General features: G+C 41.5%; 1 protein-coding gene across 2 annotated transcripts; it reads right to left on the bottom strand.

The window, feature by feature from the left end:
* Window positions 1–296: 296 nt before the first annotated feature.
* CDADC1 (cytidine and dCMP deaminase domain containing 1) lies at window positions 297–15,628 on the bottom strand. 2 transcript variants are annotated; one of them, XM_079301253.1, is made up of 9 exons: window positions 15,469–15,628; window positions 12,046–12,140; window positions 10,460–10,637; window positions 9,053–9,631; window positions 7,063–7,112; window positions 5,901–6,070; window positions 4,662–4,851; window positions 3,965–4,025; window positions 297–2,719 (listed from the first exon to the last, which is right to left on the bottom strand). In XM_079301253.1, exons 1-9 carry the CDS (start codon window positions 15,605–15,607, stop codon window positions 2,646–2,648), a joined length of 1,536 nt encoding a protein of 511 aa, XP_079157379.1. In that variant the 5' UTR covers window positions 15,608–15,628; the 3' UTR covers window positions 297–2,645. The 2 variants fall into 2 exon arrangements, with proteins under 2 accessions (XP_079157379.1, XP_079157380.1); XM_079301254.1 differs by lacking the exons at window positions 297–2,719; window positions 3,965–4,025; window positions 4,662–4,851; window positions 5,901–6,070 and adding an exon at window positions 6,095–6,441.
* Window positions 15,629–17,240: the final 1,612 nt, after the last annotated feature.

The raw sequence follows: 17,240 nt of genomic DNA, 5'->3' as shown, positions 1-17,240 counted from the left end.
CCTCTCCAACAAAGGAACAGGCTGTGAAGGTGGCAGCTTGCAGTGCTCCCTGATGCAGTTCCCACTCTCCCTGAGAAGAAGAAATTAATCCTTACGGGCCAGGGAAGGGGATCCCAGCCCTTTCCCAGGACTGGAGGAGGCACAGTCCCACGTTGAGACAAATTCTTCAGGCAGAGCAGAGGGAGGCGTTACAGCCCAGCAAACCATACCAGGCATCACTGCAAGAAGTGTGAGCAACCCAAACCCCTTTGTAATGTTCCTAATAACCCAAAGCACTTAAAAATACACTTCAGTACTTACTGTCAGATTAATTTATTAGCAGGAAGCATGTTTTACTGTAAGGCAGACAATTAACAGAGAATTTCTGTAATTCTCAGTCAGGAGGCCATATTATTACTGACAGTTAATATCTGCAATTAAAATAATTGTTCTGAAATGAATGAATCTCAAAATGCATACAGAAATTTCAAACAATGTATAAAATATATAAGTTTTACACCTCTTGAGTAAATACTTTGCAGTTTTTATGTAAGAAACAAACATCCTAGAGTTGATTTACAAAATAAGCACTGCAGAAGATCTCCAGTATTCTGTGACTCTTCCTGGTAAGCAGACAACCAGAGCAGCACCTAGAGTCCACAGGCTGAGAGAGGAGCCCCGTTTGAATTGCTCCTGTTGGCCAAGATAAATTCTCTACTTTGTAATTCCAGTAAAAATTTAAGTAGGATTATAGTGACAATCAGAGCCTACAGAAATTTTTGAGCGTCTGGAAGAATTCGTAGAATATTATAAGACAGAAATAAAGCCAGGGTTCCAAGCCTTCAGCCTTACAAGGGATTCCAAGTTTCACAGAGTTTTGTAAAAAAAAAAAAAAAAAAAAAAAAAAAAAAAAAAAAAAAAAAAAAAAAAATTTAAAAAATGGAATTAAAGGTAAAGGTAGAACTTTTACCCTTCCCAAAGCAGAGATTACCAGCAGCATTCACTGCAATGTAGTTATTTAATGTATGTGATATTTGACTTAATTTACTTCTCTGTGTACCTAGGCCACCTATGATGTTTAAGGGGCTTAGCAACTTCAGCTGTTCCTATGAAGATACAGATTTTACTGATTTTGATACCAGCAAACTGATCACTATAAAACTTGAAGGGGCCTTAAATCTGGCCCTGTTTTTTCCCTTGCTTCTACTTCAAGAAGATGAACATTGTCAATGAATTATGGAAACAAGAAGGTTTCAGTGGGTGGACTAGGGCAGACCTTTTATTCTAGTTTGGACGGAGTATACTGTCCAGTCACAGCCCTGCTATCGAGTTCTAAGCTTCCCCAAAACCTAAAAGAAAGAAAGAAACAAATAAACAAAAAAACCCTACAGCTGCATCTTAAGACACGGTTCCACTTCCAGGACTTTAAGAAGGGCAGTAAGGACAATGTGCATGAAAGAACTGGGAAAGGGCTGTTTACATATCCTACCAGCAAGAAAAAAAAAAAAAGATTTAAGGTATTTGTACTGGAGAGCTCAGCAGAAGAGTGAACTGAAAGTCTTGGAACATCTGCTAAAACAAACAGTTAGAGGTCAGATTCAAAGCAGGAAACAGATGGGAATAAAAAGATTCTGGGTACAGCTCTTTGTTCTGGTTATGCATTCCTCACCCCCTCAAAACTAGCAACAACAACACTAGACTGACGTTTCAGTGGCTGTTTCAACATCACCCTTGTAGTGCAGTCATCCAAGAGATGGGCACCTGAAAAGATTTGGGCTATTCCACTGGTACAGATCATCCTATTTAAGAAACAACAGGACCCTGGTGATTTATTAGCTTCTGTAGTCCTACAAGCCTGTCAGTGAAGATTAACAAAACCTCAACACTAGCAGCCTTCACAGATATGTAGGTGCCAGTGAAATGCATACAGCCTAATGCTTTTATGCCTGCCTCCAGAAGCTGAGAAAAAGCAAAGCCAATCTTTGTCTTCATTAATTCAGATGGACTGCAAGTAAGGAAGCACACAGAGCAGCAAGGCAAGTACCACAGAGCAGCAAGGCAAGTAGAACAAAATGAAACAGCTCTGCTGCTATGGTAAGAAGTGCGTATGAGAAACAAGATTTGTCTCCATATCATTTAGGTAACAATGACTGCTATCCCAATGGTTTCATGTCCATTACACTGAGAAGCACACTGAGAAGCAAAAGCCACTTTCAAGAACAGAGATAGTTGCTGGTGATTATTTACCTACCATTTCCTAGAAGAATTTCTTGATGATTGTATTTGAAGAACTACGGCTTATTTCTGCCATGTGCTGGCGCAGAACTTATAAATCCATTCCCTCAATTCATACCCCAAGCAAATAAGACACCATTTAATTATTACTCTGATCTACCACCAATGAACTTTGAGTATATTTTTTTAATGTGTTAAAAATAATCAGCCACCCAGTTACTTTCACAGAAAATACAAGCAGCATTTTTTCGCCAGGAGCTTCTAAATTAAAAAGACCTTCAGGCAACACTGTAAAACATTAAAGACATCATAAATAAACTTAATCTAAAATTCACTTTCAAAACAATAAATAAAACTCTTTCTTATTTGAAAGTGCAAACAGGCTGTATTATAAAAAGTATGAAGCAAGACTGCAGGAAGTGCTTAATTATTCAGTAATGACCAAGACACAGTTTCTTGCTTTGGTGCTGCTGGTCATCCAGAGATTTTGTTTTCTGGACCCCATCTAAAGAGAAAAACATGCACAGAGCATTAATACAAAAGCAAGTAAAGCCTAATACTCAACATGGACAGGCACACTGGAATAACACTGGGGATTGGGACTGGGGTGCACATTTTCTTCTTTCCCTTACAGAGGAACATGCAATAATCATAGCTAAGAGGAATACACTAAGGAAAGAGAAGAACTTAAACTAGCTCAGTATTGAAAATGCAGGGACATCACATTAAAGAAAACTGTTAGAGAAATGAGCCCTGTTAAAAGTTGTCAAAGGAAGTACCCCAGGATTAATCTTTCTCCAGTTGGATCTAAAAATCATTAAGAGAGAGGGACAAACAAGCTCTAACATTTTGCAGTGATCACTAATGCCATGAACACTGCTCTGAGCCCTTCCCTCCTCCCTTCCCCCAGCCCATAAGGAAGTAACTAACAAAAAGACTTCTCCATTAATCTCTCCAGTACATGTTAGGAATTTGCTCAGAGTATGTGGCTATTTGTGTGCCACAAAAACTACCTTTAGTCTTTTTTATGCTCTTAGCATAGTACTGTATTGACATCTTTACACTGCATCTTCATGTTTGAAGCACAAACAACATTTTCCATGTTGTTTTCCCCTCTGGATGAGTAACATTTAAGGATTGGTAGCTGACAGTGGATGCCTATGGTGGGTCTCTTTTGTAGCACAAACAGGCTTTGAAGTAAGACATCTAAACTCTGTATTGAAAAGATGACAGCTCCCTTGCTACAGGGGTGCATGTCAACAAAGATTTTGTGATCTTTTTAATATACATGTTCATTATGTACACAAATACAAAAGTATCTAAATGTTCTGCAGAACATATATAAATGACTCGAAGGAGTCCAGTCCAATTTCTCTTGAAAAATAATGGTACTTTTTATAGAACACAATCTAAAAGGTCTTTCTAGAACAAAATTTAAGACATTATGAAGTTCTGAAGTGATCTATATGCCAAACAGCATGTTGCTGACCTTCATAACAGCATTTCTACATTTTGTAATGTGTGTCAATGCCAAAGATTTTGTTACAAGTTAGTTCACCAATCACAGTTAGTTATTCCCTATTACCATTAGATCATCTATTAAAAAACCTCAGAAAACTTTTCACAGCAAAATTTAACTCACTGAAATCAAGACTAATTAAGACTAAACAATCCCAGAGGGAATCAGGTTGGTTTAAAATGTGATCTCACTGATTTCAGTCATAAAATGAATTAATGAAAAAATACTTACTTTCCCTGGCTGTAGGGTCATGGAATTCAAGTGCATTAGTGTGCAATGGACTTAGTTGCCACTGGTAAGAGAAGAAGAAAACGTTTACTTTTCTAGAAGACAGAATAAGGAGCAAAGTGAGACAGCAAAAGTAGCCTACAGGCCTTCACTGAAGAGGCACAATTAGGGGTGAGGTGGGGAATGAAGGACTCCCTCTTGAAGACACTTGCTTTGAGGACAAATAACTACTATAGGCATGCAGCCAATAACTCCCTTGGTAAGGGGGAATGAGGCTGCTCACACTGACAGTGCTGCAGTTTGTCACAGAGTGCCCTGACTGCAGGTGCACTGGCCACATTTGAAACCCAATGCTGCACTTTCGGGAGCTGCCAGAAGGGCCAACAAAATCACACTGTGACCTCCCAAAGCAGCTGCCATGACAGGGAAGGCTTGGAGAGAACTTCACCATGTGAAGAGACCACCTCCAACAACACTGAATTAGAGGAAAATCCTCCATGTAGAGAGAGAAAAGAGGGGCTTGGCCCCATCCTCTGGCACATGGCACAGCACTGCTCTCCAGAACTGTGACAGTTTGTTCTCAGTTCCACTCACCTGACTAAACAGCACAATGCTACTCTATGCTGGCTGCAGGAGACTGCTCATTCTACTCTCCCATCAATGCTGCCCCCAGTTTTCAGAATGCAGTACATTTACTTACTGTAAACTTGCTTACACCCTCAAGTTCACCAAACTTCATATAGGATATGTCTGCTTTCTTTTTTCCAGCATCAACATCTCCTGCATAGATCTGCTTGATACCAGCTCCTTTAATTAAAGGGACACATTCATCACATGGACATTTTGTTACAAATATCATGCTTCTCTCATCTGGCTTTATTTCTCGGCACCTACAGCAGTCAGAAAACAGAATTTCAGAGTTTGTATCTTGATAGTTTTGCATTGTGATAAATTTGATACCTCAACAAGCGAGCAAAGAAGTGTTATTTACTCTCAGAAACAACTTATTCTTTATCAAGTGCACAAGTACACAATGGAATGCGGCTTGGTTTCACTATCTGTGAACAACACCCATCCCATGTCTCCACACCTATTATTGTTGGAAGCTTCATCAACTGCCACACTTCCTCATTTTGGGTTATAGCATGGTCTAACAAGAAGCAGAGCCAGTGGCTTGTATCTGAAGGATAACTGAAGGAGCCAATATCCTTTAAAATGCAAGTTCATATTAGAAATCTGAAGAAACCCCAGGAGCTGACTGTGTCCATACATATCCAACTTCTATATCACAGGCATAAAAAAGACTGTGATTGCCACAGTTCATCACAGTGACATCACACGTTGTCCTAGTTTGGGCTGGAATATAGTTAATTTCTTCTCAGCAGCTGGGGCACTGCTGTCTTTAGGATTTAGTATGAGAATAATGTTGAAAACAGACTGATGTTTTAGTTGTTGCTAAGTAATGCTTACTCTAAGTCAAGTGCTTTGATTCATATTCTGGCAGTGAGGAGCTGCACAAGAAGCAGAAGGATGACCCAAACTGGTCCAAAGGATATTCCATGGTAGAGTGTCACTCCCAGTATATTAACTGGGGAAGTTACCTAGAAGGGACATTGATCAGGGTTCGGGGATGGGGTATGGCATTGATCAGCGGCTGGTGAGCAATTGCATTGTGCATTAATTGCTTTTACCTTGGGTATTATCTTTATCATGATCTACTATTACTAATAATTTAAATTTGTTTCAATTATTAAACTGTTCTTGTCTCAACCTACAAGTTTAACTTTTGATTCTTCTCCCCATTCCACTGGGGCAGGCGGATGAGCGAGAGGCTGCCTGGTGTGTACCTTCCCCATGGGCTTAAACTACAACATGCATTTATCATGGAATTGTTTCCAAACCATCTCATTCTTCTCTGTGGTAAGAATAAACCCATTACCTGAATGTCAGGGCGTTCTGCTCCGCATGGATAATGTATCTGAACTTCCTGATTTCCCGATCTTTTTGCTTATCATCCATGTGTGGAAAATCAGCATATTCAGATCCAACAGGAAAGGCATTGTAACCACAGCCTACAAAATACATTGCTCCTGTTCCATCACAGCCTCTCTGCAACAGTAAACAAAGCATCAAATTTGGAGGTATTTTAACTGAGTTCTAAGTCAAAGTGCTGTGCAATGTATACTTTTGCATGATCAGACAGCTCAGCTCTTGCCAACTGCTCCGTGTCTGTATGAAGCGTTTCTGCTGAGCCCTGTGGGAGCTGCATAGGTAAAGTGTAACACCCCTGTTACCTGCACCAGGCTTTTGAGGCTTTCCTTTTGGCAAGTAATACTGACAGCAGGGACAACAAGTTTGAAGGATGTAGTCTTAACAATGTACACGATTAAATAGAGCTGGAGTTCATCCCTGATGTGCCAGAGATGGTGTTTTGCCTGTCTTTTAACAGACCCAGTGAACAGTGGGCTGATAAGAGGCAACTGGTGAATGAAATAAAAGAAACAAAACAGCAATAAGCAGCTCATGACTGAAGTGCTACAAACAAATTAAAAGTATGTTGCAGCTGTGTGAAGAATGAGGCTTCCTGGGATTGGTAACATGCATAAGCAGAAAGAACAAAATCTTTCAGTTCAGATGGGAAAAAGCACTGCAACAATATTAATACAAAAATACCACTTTGATACAAAAAGGAATGTGCTAAAGCCCATACAGCCTCTCAACTGCAACATATCTTCAGGAGACTGTCAGGCAATAATGGCACTGAGATGTCTCTTAAAAAGATCTGCCAAGAAGGGCCATGCAGGGCACATGCTGCCTGTAGCAGCTGTGGCAAAACCTTGTAGCCAGGATACTGGAATAACTGACAAAGACTGGGGGAACAGCCACGCTGAAAATGCAGGCAGAGACACCATTATAGTTACTAAAATCATTTATACCTCCTCTTCATCTTAAGGCATAACAATGAACTAGTCATTAACTTAGTTACTAAAGCTCTGTGTGTGTATGAAAAATAGAAGTGTATCAACTTTAAGGAAAATAAAAAGTTCAAAGGCAGTGTATGAATTGTGAGTGCAAGAAAAAGTAACTTTTTCAATACTTACAGATTTTTCCTCTGCCCAAATAATAGCTCCAACTCCCGTTTTATGATCCTCTAAAATACATAACATTTTAGGAGTAAATAACAAATAAAGCACTTCTGAGTTACCTATACATTAACATATAATATTCTAGTAATAGTAAGGAATTACACTTATTGTTGCTTTGTGAATGGGAGGAAAGAAATGCAGAAAGATTAAAAGCTTGGAAATCACATAAGTCTACTGTAAAATCTGGGTATGCTATTACTGCAAGGCAGTCATTCTAAGATTTTGCTGTGGACACTTGTTCACCAATGAAATTAAGCAACCAACACATAGATAAGAAAATGCATGCCACGAATATGTGTAGACAGATTCACTAATGTGAGACAGCAAACTAATAGAAATCTTGTTGTTTACTACTTAATTTAATGACCTAATTTCTGCCACTCTTTAAGAATATGTGGTCTGTGGTCTGAAGTCCTATTAAAATTAGTTCTATTTCATAACAAATTCAGAGACAAAATATTAACAATGGAATTTTGGGGGTCTATTCCTATGTACCACAGGCAAACTGGTACAGAACTTTCATTATGTCACTTGGATGGTTTTTATGGCACTTGAAAATCTTCACCAGTAGCTACTGATGAGAATCTTGACCAGTTAAAACAGAGCATATCAAGGAGAAAAACATTTCTGAATTCCATTGATTAATATTGCAGATCACACTATTTCCATGAATCATTTCTATCATCTTTAGTATCACTACCACATGCAATCAGTGAAAGAGGGTTCTTCCTGGCAAAGATGTATTTTGTCAAAGCTGTGTTCATCTGTATTCTGTGTATTTATTAGTCACTGATGTGACTGATTAAACCTGCATAGAAAACATCTTGTGTTCTTGTTCCCTTTATATCCACCTATACATATAGTATAAATATATATAGTAGTGTAAAGCACCTAAATATGAGTGTGAGTTGCTATTTATTTTAATTTCATTACAGTGCAATAAAAGTTGGCTCAAACCCCAGACCTGACCCCAGGCTGAATACTACAGACAAACCTGAACTTTGCCAACCCAAGAGTGAGTACTCAAGCTTGGTCATTCCATCTTGTTCTGTATAATGGAAGCTGTACAAAGAATTCATAACTTGTTCCATGAAACTTCTGAATTATATCTAAAAAAATGTGACCTCTGCAATTTTTTGGAGACAAAATTTGCTGAGGGTACCTGACTTAATAGGTTGGGTTTGAATGGGTGTGTTGAGGGATTAGTTTTGGTTTAAGCTGAGTATATGTACTATTTATTTGTTTACAGTGGTTTAAAAAAAAGCAACTATCACATCTAGAGTACAAAAATGTCTCTGTGGAGTTTTCATATTCTGTTCTCTGGAAGAACTTACCACTTTCCTGCATTGGTACCCAGAGAGAATAAAGCATCTAACAGAAGTCATCTCTATCAAGAGAGAGTCACTAATTATCTTTCTACCTCAGAAGCCTGGAAATAAAACTCCAGCATCTGTGCAAAAAGAATTCCCATCAGACATATAAGCACTTTCACTAATAACATTACGACCAGGAGACTTAATACAACTGTACTTAATGTCCTACTGAAGGATATTATTTCACTGTTTTTTTCTGAAGTGTACATAATCTGCTTGAAATATTGACATTTGGTAACAGAAGCATTTTGTGAGACCTCAGTAAAAAGAGCCTCAGAGCAGCTTGAAGAATTTAAATGTCATCCTGTTCTATTTTCAGTTGGGCATTGGACACATTGGCAGGGCTGGTTTTTCCAGCACTGTATATGAAATACTTGTACTTATTTCCTCATGGAAAGCTTTCCACTGTGTGCCCCTGTGGAGTGTTTACAATTACTGCTGCACTCATTTCACACGTGTAGGAGTGGAATTGAGCAGCTTGCTCAAGGAAGTATTTGGAAGAGTAAGACTGAAACCAGGAACCTGCTCTACTGATGAGACCCCACTGTTCCTGTGCTCTGGTAATGACTCACCTGTCCGATAGGCGAGCAGTCTGGCTTGTGTCATACAGTGCCTTGCCACGTCCTGGGGCAAACACTGATCATCTGCTTCGCTTGCTCGTTGGCATCCACTCCTGTAAAATCCAAAGCTACCAAAGACTGGGACACTTGCAGCCACTGATGCCAAGACCAAGACAAGGTCTTTCATATTTTGCCTAAGGTTGCTGAAGTACGGGTTTTCACAGAGGTTCTCCAGTCCTATTGTCATCAATATTTGCTTGTGCGTTTCCTCATTTGAAATCAGAAATAAACTTTCATACTCTTTTATCCTCTCTTGCCTACATGCAGTATAAAAGTCAGTGTTACAGTCAGGCTGTGATTTTGCTATTTTCTGAATAAAATCAAACTTGGTGGAAGTTTCTTCAATGAACTGCACCATGTAGCACACCAAAGGCTGAAGCAACACACACACACGAGCACGACTGTTTGACTTCAGTCTTTCCACTGCTTTGGCATCCAGCCTTGCATCCTCAGTGCTCGTTGGATTGGATACCTCATTCTGCAAGCTGATTTCAGGATCTGCAGGCCAGTAAGAAATCCTGTTCACCCCAGCTGGAAGAGAAGATAATGCAGCAGAAGGAACAGTGCAAGTGAAGTGGAACATAAAGCTCATATTCAACATATTATTGCCTAACCCTGGTTTTACTTTAAGGCCCCAAGTCCTGCCTAATGGGGGTCTAGACAACAAAAATGACAGTGGATACAAATATCAAGGGTTATCCAACTTGATAATCAGACTACAGATAAAAATTTGAGCTACCCAAGTTCTCAGATCTTTGTGACTGCCTAATTTTTCATCTTAAATCCAACAGATAAACTGGCAACACACAAAAAGAAGTTAGCACTGATAGACATTGCTGCTGAGATTAAAAAATCAATATTTACAGAAGGGCTGCACCAGCAAATCACATTTCTGGAAGTGAATGATCTTGTTTATCTTCATTTCTCGTGGGAAAAGGAAACCCTTAAGTACTCCCTGTCATTTCTATATAAAAACCCACTCTTGCCTGGTGTCAGTGACAAGCAATGGGAAAACAAGGAAAAATACATCCATCTAGGCTAGTCATCAGGCTTAGGGCTGCTCTGGCAGAGTGCAAAAGGACTGTCAGAACCTCAGCAGTGCATCCCAGTCGAGAGACAGGCACCACCAGTAATAATGGTTGCACATTACAGAGAAATAATGTTTCTCTTGGCAGCAAACCCCACTTTCTTGACCATCAGCTCCAGGAAATGTACATTCACCCTTATGGAAAACATCAGTGCATGCTACACAAATCATGGATTAGCATTCACAACTGGGACAGCCCAAAGAGAAACAGGATTTCTGTTTTCAATCACAAGCCTAGCATTTATTCCTACTCTACTACAGTCATTGCTTACCATTTACAATCATTTTTAAACAAGTTGAACATGGTTTTCTGGAAAAATAAAGATCACAGTTTTTAAGTCTTGATCCATGTTTAATAAGTGCAATCTGGCCAGCATGCAAGTCTGTACTGGAGCAATGAAGACCAATAATCTTCATATTTTTCACCACAACTAGGCCACTCTTCTTCACCTACAAAAAAAGGCATTATTATTATTTTACTTTTTTCAACACTGAGTCTATAAAGATGTTACAGCTCTTTTTTGCATAACAGTAGCTAACCAACAGCAGAGCAGAGAGCTTTTTCAGTACAAATTAATCAGTAAACAATCTGCACTTTCCTAAGCTTTTTGTTGTTGTTTTGTTTTCACATGTGCCTGTTAGTATCAGGGTGCCATGTCTCTGTCAAGCTACAAAGAGGAACTTGCCACAAATTCTTGATTTTTTCTGGTCACTGCTTTGCCTACAATAAAATCCAGAAGCAGCATAGAAAATTCTGTTAATTATAGCTGTAATCTTTGAATCAGCCAGCATCTGGAAATGCTCATAAATTTAATTTCTTTCTTAAACTTGACCATCCTGGGAGCCAATAGCTTCCCTAGCTTTATTTCTGCCTCTTCATTTATGTAAGAAATCCTGGTTCTAAAGAATCCTCCATGGAAGAGGTCTGCATACCACAGATGAGAGCTATTACATGTGGATTCCCATGTATTGTGAGAAAACTGGATACAAGCTAGTTTGATGAAGCTGGTGAAACAGATCTCAGTTCTCCAGCTGCTACTGAACCCTGTTGCCTTAGATCTGTAAATTATTCAACTGCTTTGTGGTTACAGAAATGAGACTTTACTAAAGCCCTACATACAAGCCAAGTGCCATTTCTAACTGAATTGCTAAATTTCAAACAACTTTTGAAGGCTGTAGGTGCTGCTCATCTATTGCTCTTTTGGATCTACCTTGGCACATACCCAGCCCTGAAAATGAGGCCTAATTGTCACTCAGGTTATTTTCCTAGAGCCCAGTAACAACTCTGATCACAAAAGGAAACCTGTTCCAGGTGAGTTTGAAAATGCCTCTTGACTTTGAGGAGTAACTGGCTACTATTAAGAAGACCCACTCACAAGGGCAGTTTCTTTTCCTTGTCACTAAAGTAGTTTCCTACAAGTTCTTGATCATCAAACATTTCAAGTACTTGTGTACACCTCCACTGTATAAAAAAACTGATCTACAGTCATGATCATTGTAACTCCAAGAGCTTCTCTACACCAACAACAGTACTGACTTTACACACAGGGTACACACCACATCTCCTTTGTTGTGCTCTTTAAAACACCTGTTATATTTTAGTGCTTGCTTCACTTATTGGGGTATATATCTTGCCTTTCAAAGTTTTTCAGAAATAGCATAGTGTTAGCCATTTTGCTATTTTTATCCCACCACTGGATTTTTTCTACTTCTAAGAAATATTTGAAAAAAGTTTATTACATTTGGTTGATTTAGTTTTTTTTCATCTGGACTATGTATCATCCAAAGAGCAGGTGGGTTAAATTCACTGAATGAGCTCTTCAGAAAGACCAATCAACAATAAGCACAGACATTTTACCTGGGATTTTTTCTGCTGCTCAGATGAGGGAAAGAGCTCCATCCAGAGACTTAATAAAGTAAAAAGATTGACCTTGGAAAGTCTTGGCACTTGACCTGTTCAGAAGAAAAAAAGAGAAATATTTATTAGAGAATCTTTATAAAGAAACTCCATATTGCTGAACATTATTTTTCAAGTCTTCTACACCATAGCTGCTACAAAAGCTGGTTTATCAATCCCTCTGCTCTTTCAGCAGCTACATCCACACTATCCTTTTCAGGGCAGTCACTGCCAACTCAGGATGCTCATGTTCTAGATGCAGAGATCAGATCTGTGCAACAAGAGGAGCCGGTGAAACTTTCACCAAAATTCGGTGAGTTAGTTTGACTCAGAGGTGTAGAGCAAAAATCACAGATCAGATTATCAGATCCTGCACAACTTAATGTGTTCAAATGGTTCACAGATGCTTACAGAAATCTGAGACAGCTTCTAACTCAGCTTCAGGCTCACCACAGGAGAGGGCAAAAATACCCAGGCACACACACCAATTATAAGCCATTGTGAAATCTTCCAGTTACATCAGCTCTGGAGATGCTACATCTGGATTCTTACAGTCTGCTTAGATTTTGGCTAGGTTTTTTATAAGAATTTAAACCTTTTGCTCGGGCTATCACCTTTGACAAAACATCCAAAAATCCCTTCTCAGAGCACCACCTTGTGCTGTGCTTCTATTCAAAATCTGTCCTGTGAGGGCAGCACTCGGCATTACCGAGTGACCCACAGGAAAAAAGAGGAAGTACTGTGCTGCTCAGTAAAGCTTGCACTGTTCAGATGTAAAGCTATCTTGCCTCACACTTGGCAAGAAGTTAATTAAGTGTTTGAAATATCTCCAGTCCTCGTTTAAGGGGTGCTTACGGAGAGCTGTAATGAACACACATTCCTCTGCAGGTCTCACAACAATATTATTTCTGTTTCTATCTTTTCCCACAATGTTATGGTTTTTGCAAAGGAGGAAATGGCAGTGGCAAGAATGGAACAGCATAGAGAAAAACATTCTTTAAGTAGTTCCAGCAGCTTGGAAGAGATATAATCAGATATTAAGATTACCTGGCTGGGGGACAGGGTTAGTTTAATAGCATGTCTGTGAACCCAAACAATTAGGACAACAGATAAACATATGCAATCCATGACCGAAACACTGTTTTCAGATGTTATTTTAGCACCTTTTTTCATATGTTAGTGTGGTTTGGGAAAACAAATATAGGCCTCTCAGCAGCATTATCCAATGCCACATTGTTCACTGCTCTTAATTAAGCTGCCCAGCTCTGTTACCCCACTTGGCACAGGCACAGCAAGGGGCACCTGGTTAGCACAGTCAGATACATGTGCCAAAAATGTACATGACAAGCAGCATACACTAAGATTTGCTGTTATTTGTCCTAAAAGCAAACTGTAAAAGTAAGTCTACAAGCCACATCTAAAGAAGCAGGATCTGTTTTGTTAAATGGGCACTTGAGTTCATTCTCATTACAGTTTACTCGTGTCACAGCACACATATACAGTTCCCAAGTTGTAAGTTAAAACAAACAGTGCAATTTATGCCAATGCACACACACACACACACCCCTTTGTTTTCTAAAATGGACAACAATTTGGTCTTTTAAGCAGACTTAAAACTGCATACACCACAAAAAAGTTTTAATTGCTCTTTCCTTTCTTGCACCTAACCTGAATGTGACCTGTCAAACACATGGGAAACAAAATGAATAACATCCTAGCATGAATTTATAATGAGAAGCAGGAAAATATTATGAAGAAGGAAAGACCTTTAGTTACAGTTATCATATAGTTATCAAGATGTTTGTATCTTCACTCAGGTAGTTAAACACTCCCTTAAGTTCAACAGAGCGAAGAGAAGGCTGACCGGAAAGAAGGCAGAAGACATCTTACAGAATTGGAAGCAGCTACAGAAGACTGGGGGGTAAAGGAATCAGGCTCTCTGCTATGGAGAGCAAAGCCACAGTGCCCTTCCAGGTGCATCAGGCCCACTTCACACAAAGGTATGACTTGATTCCTCTGGGCTATGGATCCTGCTTCAGTGAGGCGAGGCATGCTTGCAAAGGCATGCAGGGACAGTGTGCTGTGAAGGCTGGTGCTGGTGCCAAAATCACTGCTGCACCTGGAAGCAAACAGGAGCAGGGAACAGCCTACCCGGACATGGCGCACATCCAGGATTATGTCCTGGCTATAACACAGGAGCTCCTAGTCCAGAGCCTGAAAGGCTCCTAACAAGTGCTTGACATCAAGGAGTAAGCTACCAGTGACATCACTTTGCTGCCTGGGAAAAGGAAACTAAACCCCGTTTTGCTTGCTTGGAAGTAGGATTTCCATAAAACCAGGATGAAACAAAACTCATATACCCACCCAGGAGGCCTGGCTGCCCTGCCATGGTGCTCAGTCTGAGAACCATATACACATCACATCTGTGTGTACACACCCCTCCCTTGGGACAGCAGCAGTGGGATCTGTGGAATCTGCCAGCATCTCTTTCTCCTGGGCACCCCCAGCCCTGTGAGAAAGTTTCCCTCTACCAAACCCATACCACGGACCTGCTGTGGGGTTAGTAAGAACACCCCCCAGAAAGGGAGCGTTTTTCTGCACATTGCATTGTATGCACATTAAAGGTACCTGGTATAGGGCTGGAGAAAAAAATCGCAATAAGAGGGTGGGAGGGTGGAGCAAAATACAAGGTTATGTTATCAAAGGACCTCATGGGGAAGGGCGCTGCCAAGCAGGGGCGGGGGAGGACAGAGGAGATATATATATTTATTTACTTTATTTGATGTATAGATATATGCTTAAAAATACTATACACAGAAGAATGCATATACTTTACATATATATGCATACTGTGTATACAGCATATATGCACACATACACACTATATACTGTAAAGCGTGCATACATATAAAGTATCTATATATACTAGAGATATGCTAAATATGTTTTTATATATGGTTATGTATGAAAGTATAGGTACATATAAGTATATAAATACTTTATATATACACACACTTACATATACGCACACATATGTATATACACACATACGCAGATGCATGTATGTACATGTAGAGTTTATTGCACTGTCTGTGAGGGGCAGGAGCACTCTCTGAAGCATCACCGGCGGAGGGGGAAGGCGCGGGCTGTCTGAACAGCCCCGGAACAGACGGAAGGAGTCCCTGAGGAGAGGACAGAGCGGGCGGCCCCTGCAAGTCCCCGGAGGGCGAGGCGAGACCCGCGAGGGGCCGGTCCGGGCACACCCCCTCACACCCGCCCGGCCCGGCCCGGCCCGGCCCGGCCCGGCCCGCCGCCAGCGCCGCGGCTCCCGCACGGCGGGGCAGGCCCCGGCCGCCCCCGCTCCCACCCCGCAGCCCGGCTCACCGGCCATGCTGTCGGTCTGCGTGCTCGCCGCTGTCACGCGCGGCGCCGCCGCTGCCTCCTCCGCGCCGTGCATGGGTGCCGGTGCCCGGAGCCCCCCGCCGCCGGCCCCGCGCCGCCCCCCGGGCGGCACCGCCCCCATGGCCGCCCCGGGGCGGGGCCGGGCGCGCGGCCGCGGCCGTGACGGGCGGGAGCCTCGGCCAATGGGGAGCGCGAACGGCCCGCGGGGCGGGGCTGGGCGGGGCGGGGCGGGCGGTGGCTCCGGGCGCGAGCCGCGCCCCGCAGCGGGAAGTGAGCGGGGATACGGGTCACGGGGTGAGCTGCCGTGGAAGCGACCCACAGGGATCAGCTCCTGGCCCTGCACGGGACCACCCCCAAGAGTCACACCATGAGCCCGAGAGCACTGTCCGGATGCTTCTTGAGCTCTGTCACTCTCTCGGGAAGGAACTCTTCCTGATGTCCAACCCAAGCCTCCCCTGACCAACCATTCCCTGGGTGCTGTCACTGTCACCACAGGGCAGAGATCTGTGCTGTCCCTCCTCTCCCCTCGCAATGAAGCTGTAGCTGCAGTGAGGGCTCCCCTCAGTCTCCTCAGGCTGAACAGACCGAGGGACCTCAGCTGCTTCTCATACAGCTTCCCCTTACGGCCCTTCACACTCGTAGCTCTCTTTTGGTCACTCTCTAATAAAATCACAGAAGAAGACTCTCAGAATACTCTGGGTTGGAAGGGATCCACCAGGATCATCAAGTCCAACTCTTGCTCGAATGGGATCCCAGAAGGGTTTTCTGCACCAGGCGGCTCAGCTGCTAATGGTGCAGGTGGAGCAAAGAGCAGAGCTCTGCTGCTGTGCTCTGCTTTCTGGTGTGACGAGGGAATTTGGGCTTGTGCTCTGACAGATTATTCATCTTTCACCTTCATTAATAAGCTCTGTTGATTATCATGGTGTGTATAAACTATACTGCTTGTGACCTCTGGGCTTTTTGACCAGAGCCTCTGGGTGGAGTCTTTAATATCCCTGTCATTTTTTCTAAATATCAGGGTATGGAAAAACTTCTCTGTGGATAGATTTTTGGAGATACATCCATAAACTGCTGTCATGTATAAAACACCAAATATTTATTCAGTCAGTGACAAAAAAAATCACATCTTGAAAACTTTCAGAAGTCCTAGACCATCTAGACTAAAAAGACTAAGGACTAGAAGAACTAAAAATTAGTAAAAGAACTCCTGAGGATGTGATCTAAAGCAGTACAGATTTTTTTGAGTCTCAAATCAAGTCAATTGAAACCTGAAAACTAGATAAGAGCATGAATTAGGTTATAAATGGTTTCTTTTGAAGGATCCTTTTGTTTCCTGTATGGCCTTAAATTAATTTATTTGCTATGCATGCATTGCATGATTATCTCAGATGAATTTTTCTTCTGTTTGGGAAAAGTCCCTTCTAGACATCCTCTTTATGAAAGACTACAAAAATGATTTGTGCATTTTCTCTTACCAATCTCTCAAATGTGACTGGACCATTACTGAATTCTGTGTTAAAATACACTGCACCAAGCAAAAAGATAACACCTTTCAGTATGTTTTTCTCCCAGCATCCCAAAACCAAACCAAGAGTTGCAAGAAGTCTCTCTGCTGTGTAACTTGGAGTCACCTCTTTGTGCTGGAGTTGTCTTCATTAGAGGGGAGGCAGCATGATAGATAGATAGATAGATAGATAGATAGATAGATAGATAGATAGATAGACAGACAGACAGACAGACAGACAGACAGACAG

The sequence above is a fragment of the Erithacus rubecula genome (assembly GCF_903797595.1).
Source record: "Erithacus rubecula genome assembly, chromosome: 1".
Classification (NCBI taxonomy): domain Eukaryota; kingdom Metazoa; phylum Chordata; class Aves; order Passeriformes; family Muscicapidae; genus Erithacus; species Erithacus rubecula.
Note: the sequence above shows the minus strand (reverse complement) of the source record. Positions and strands in the feature narration are given on the sequence as shown.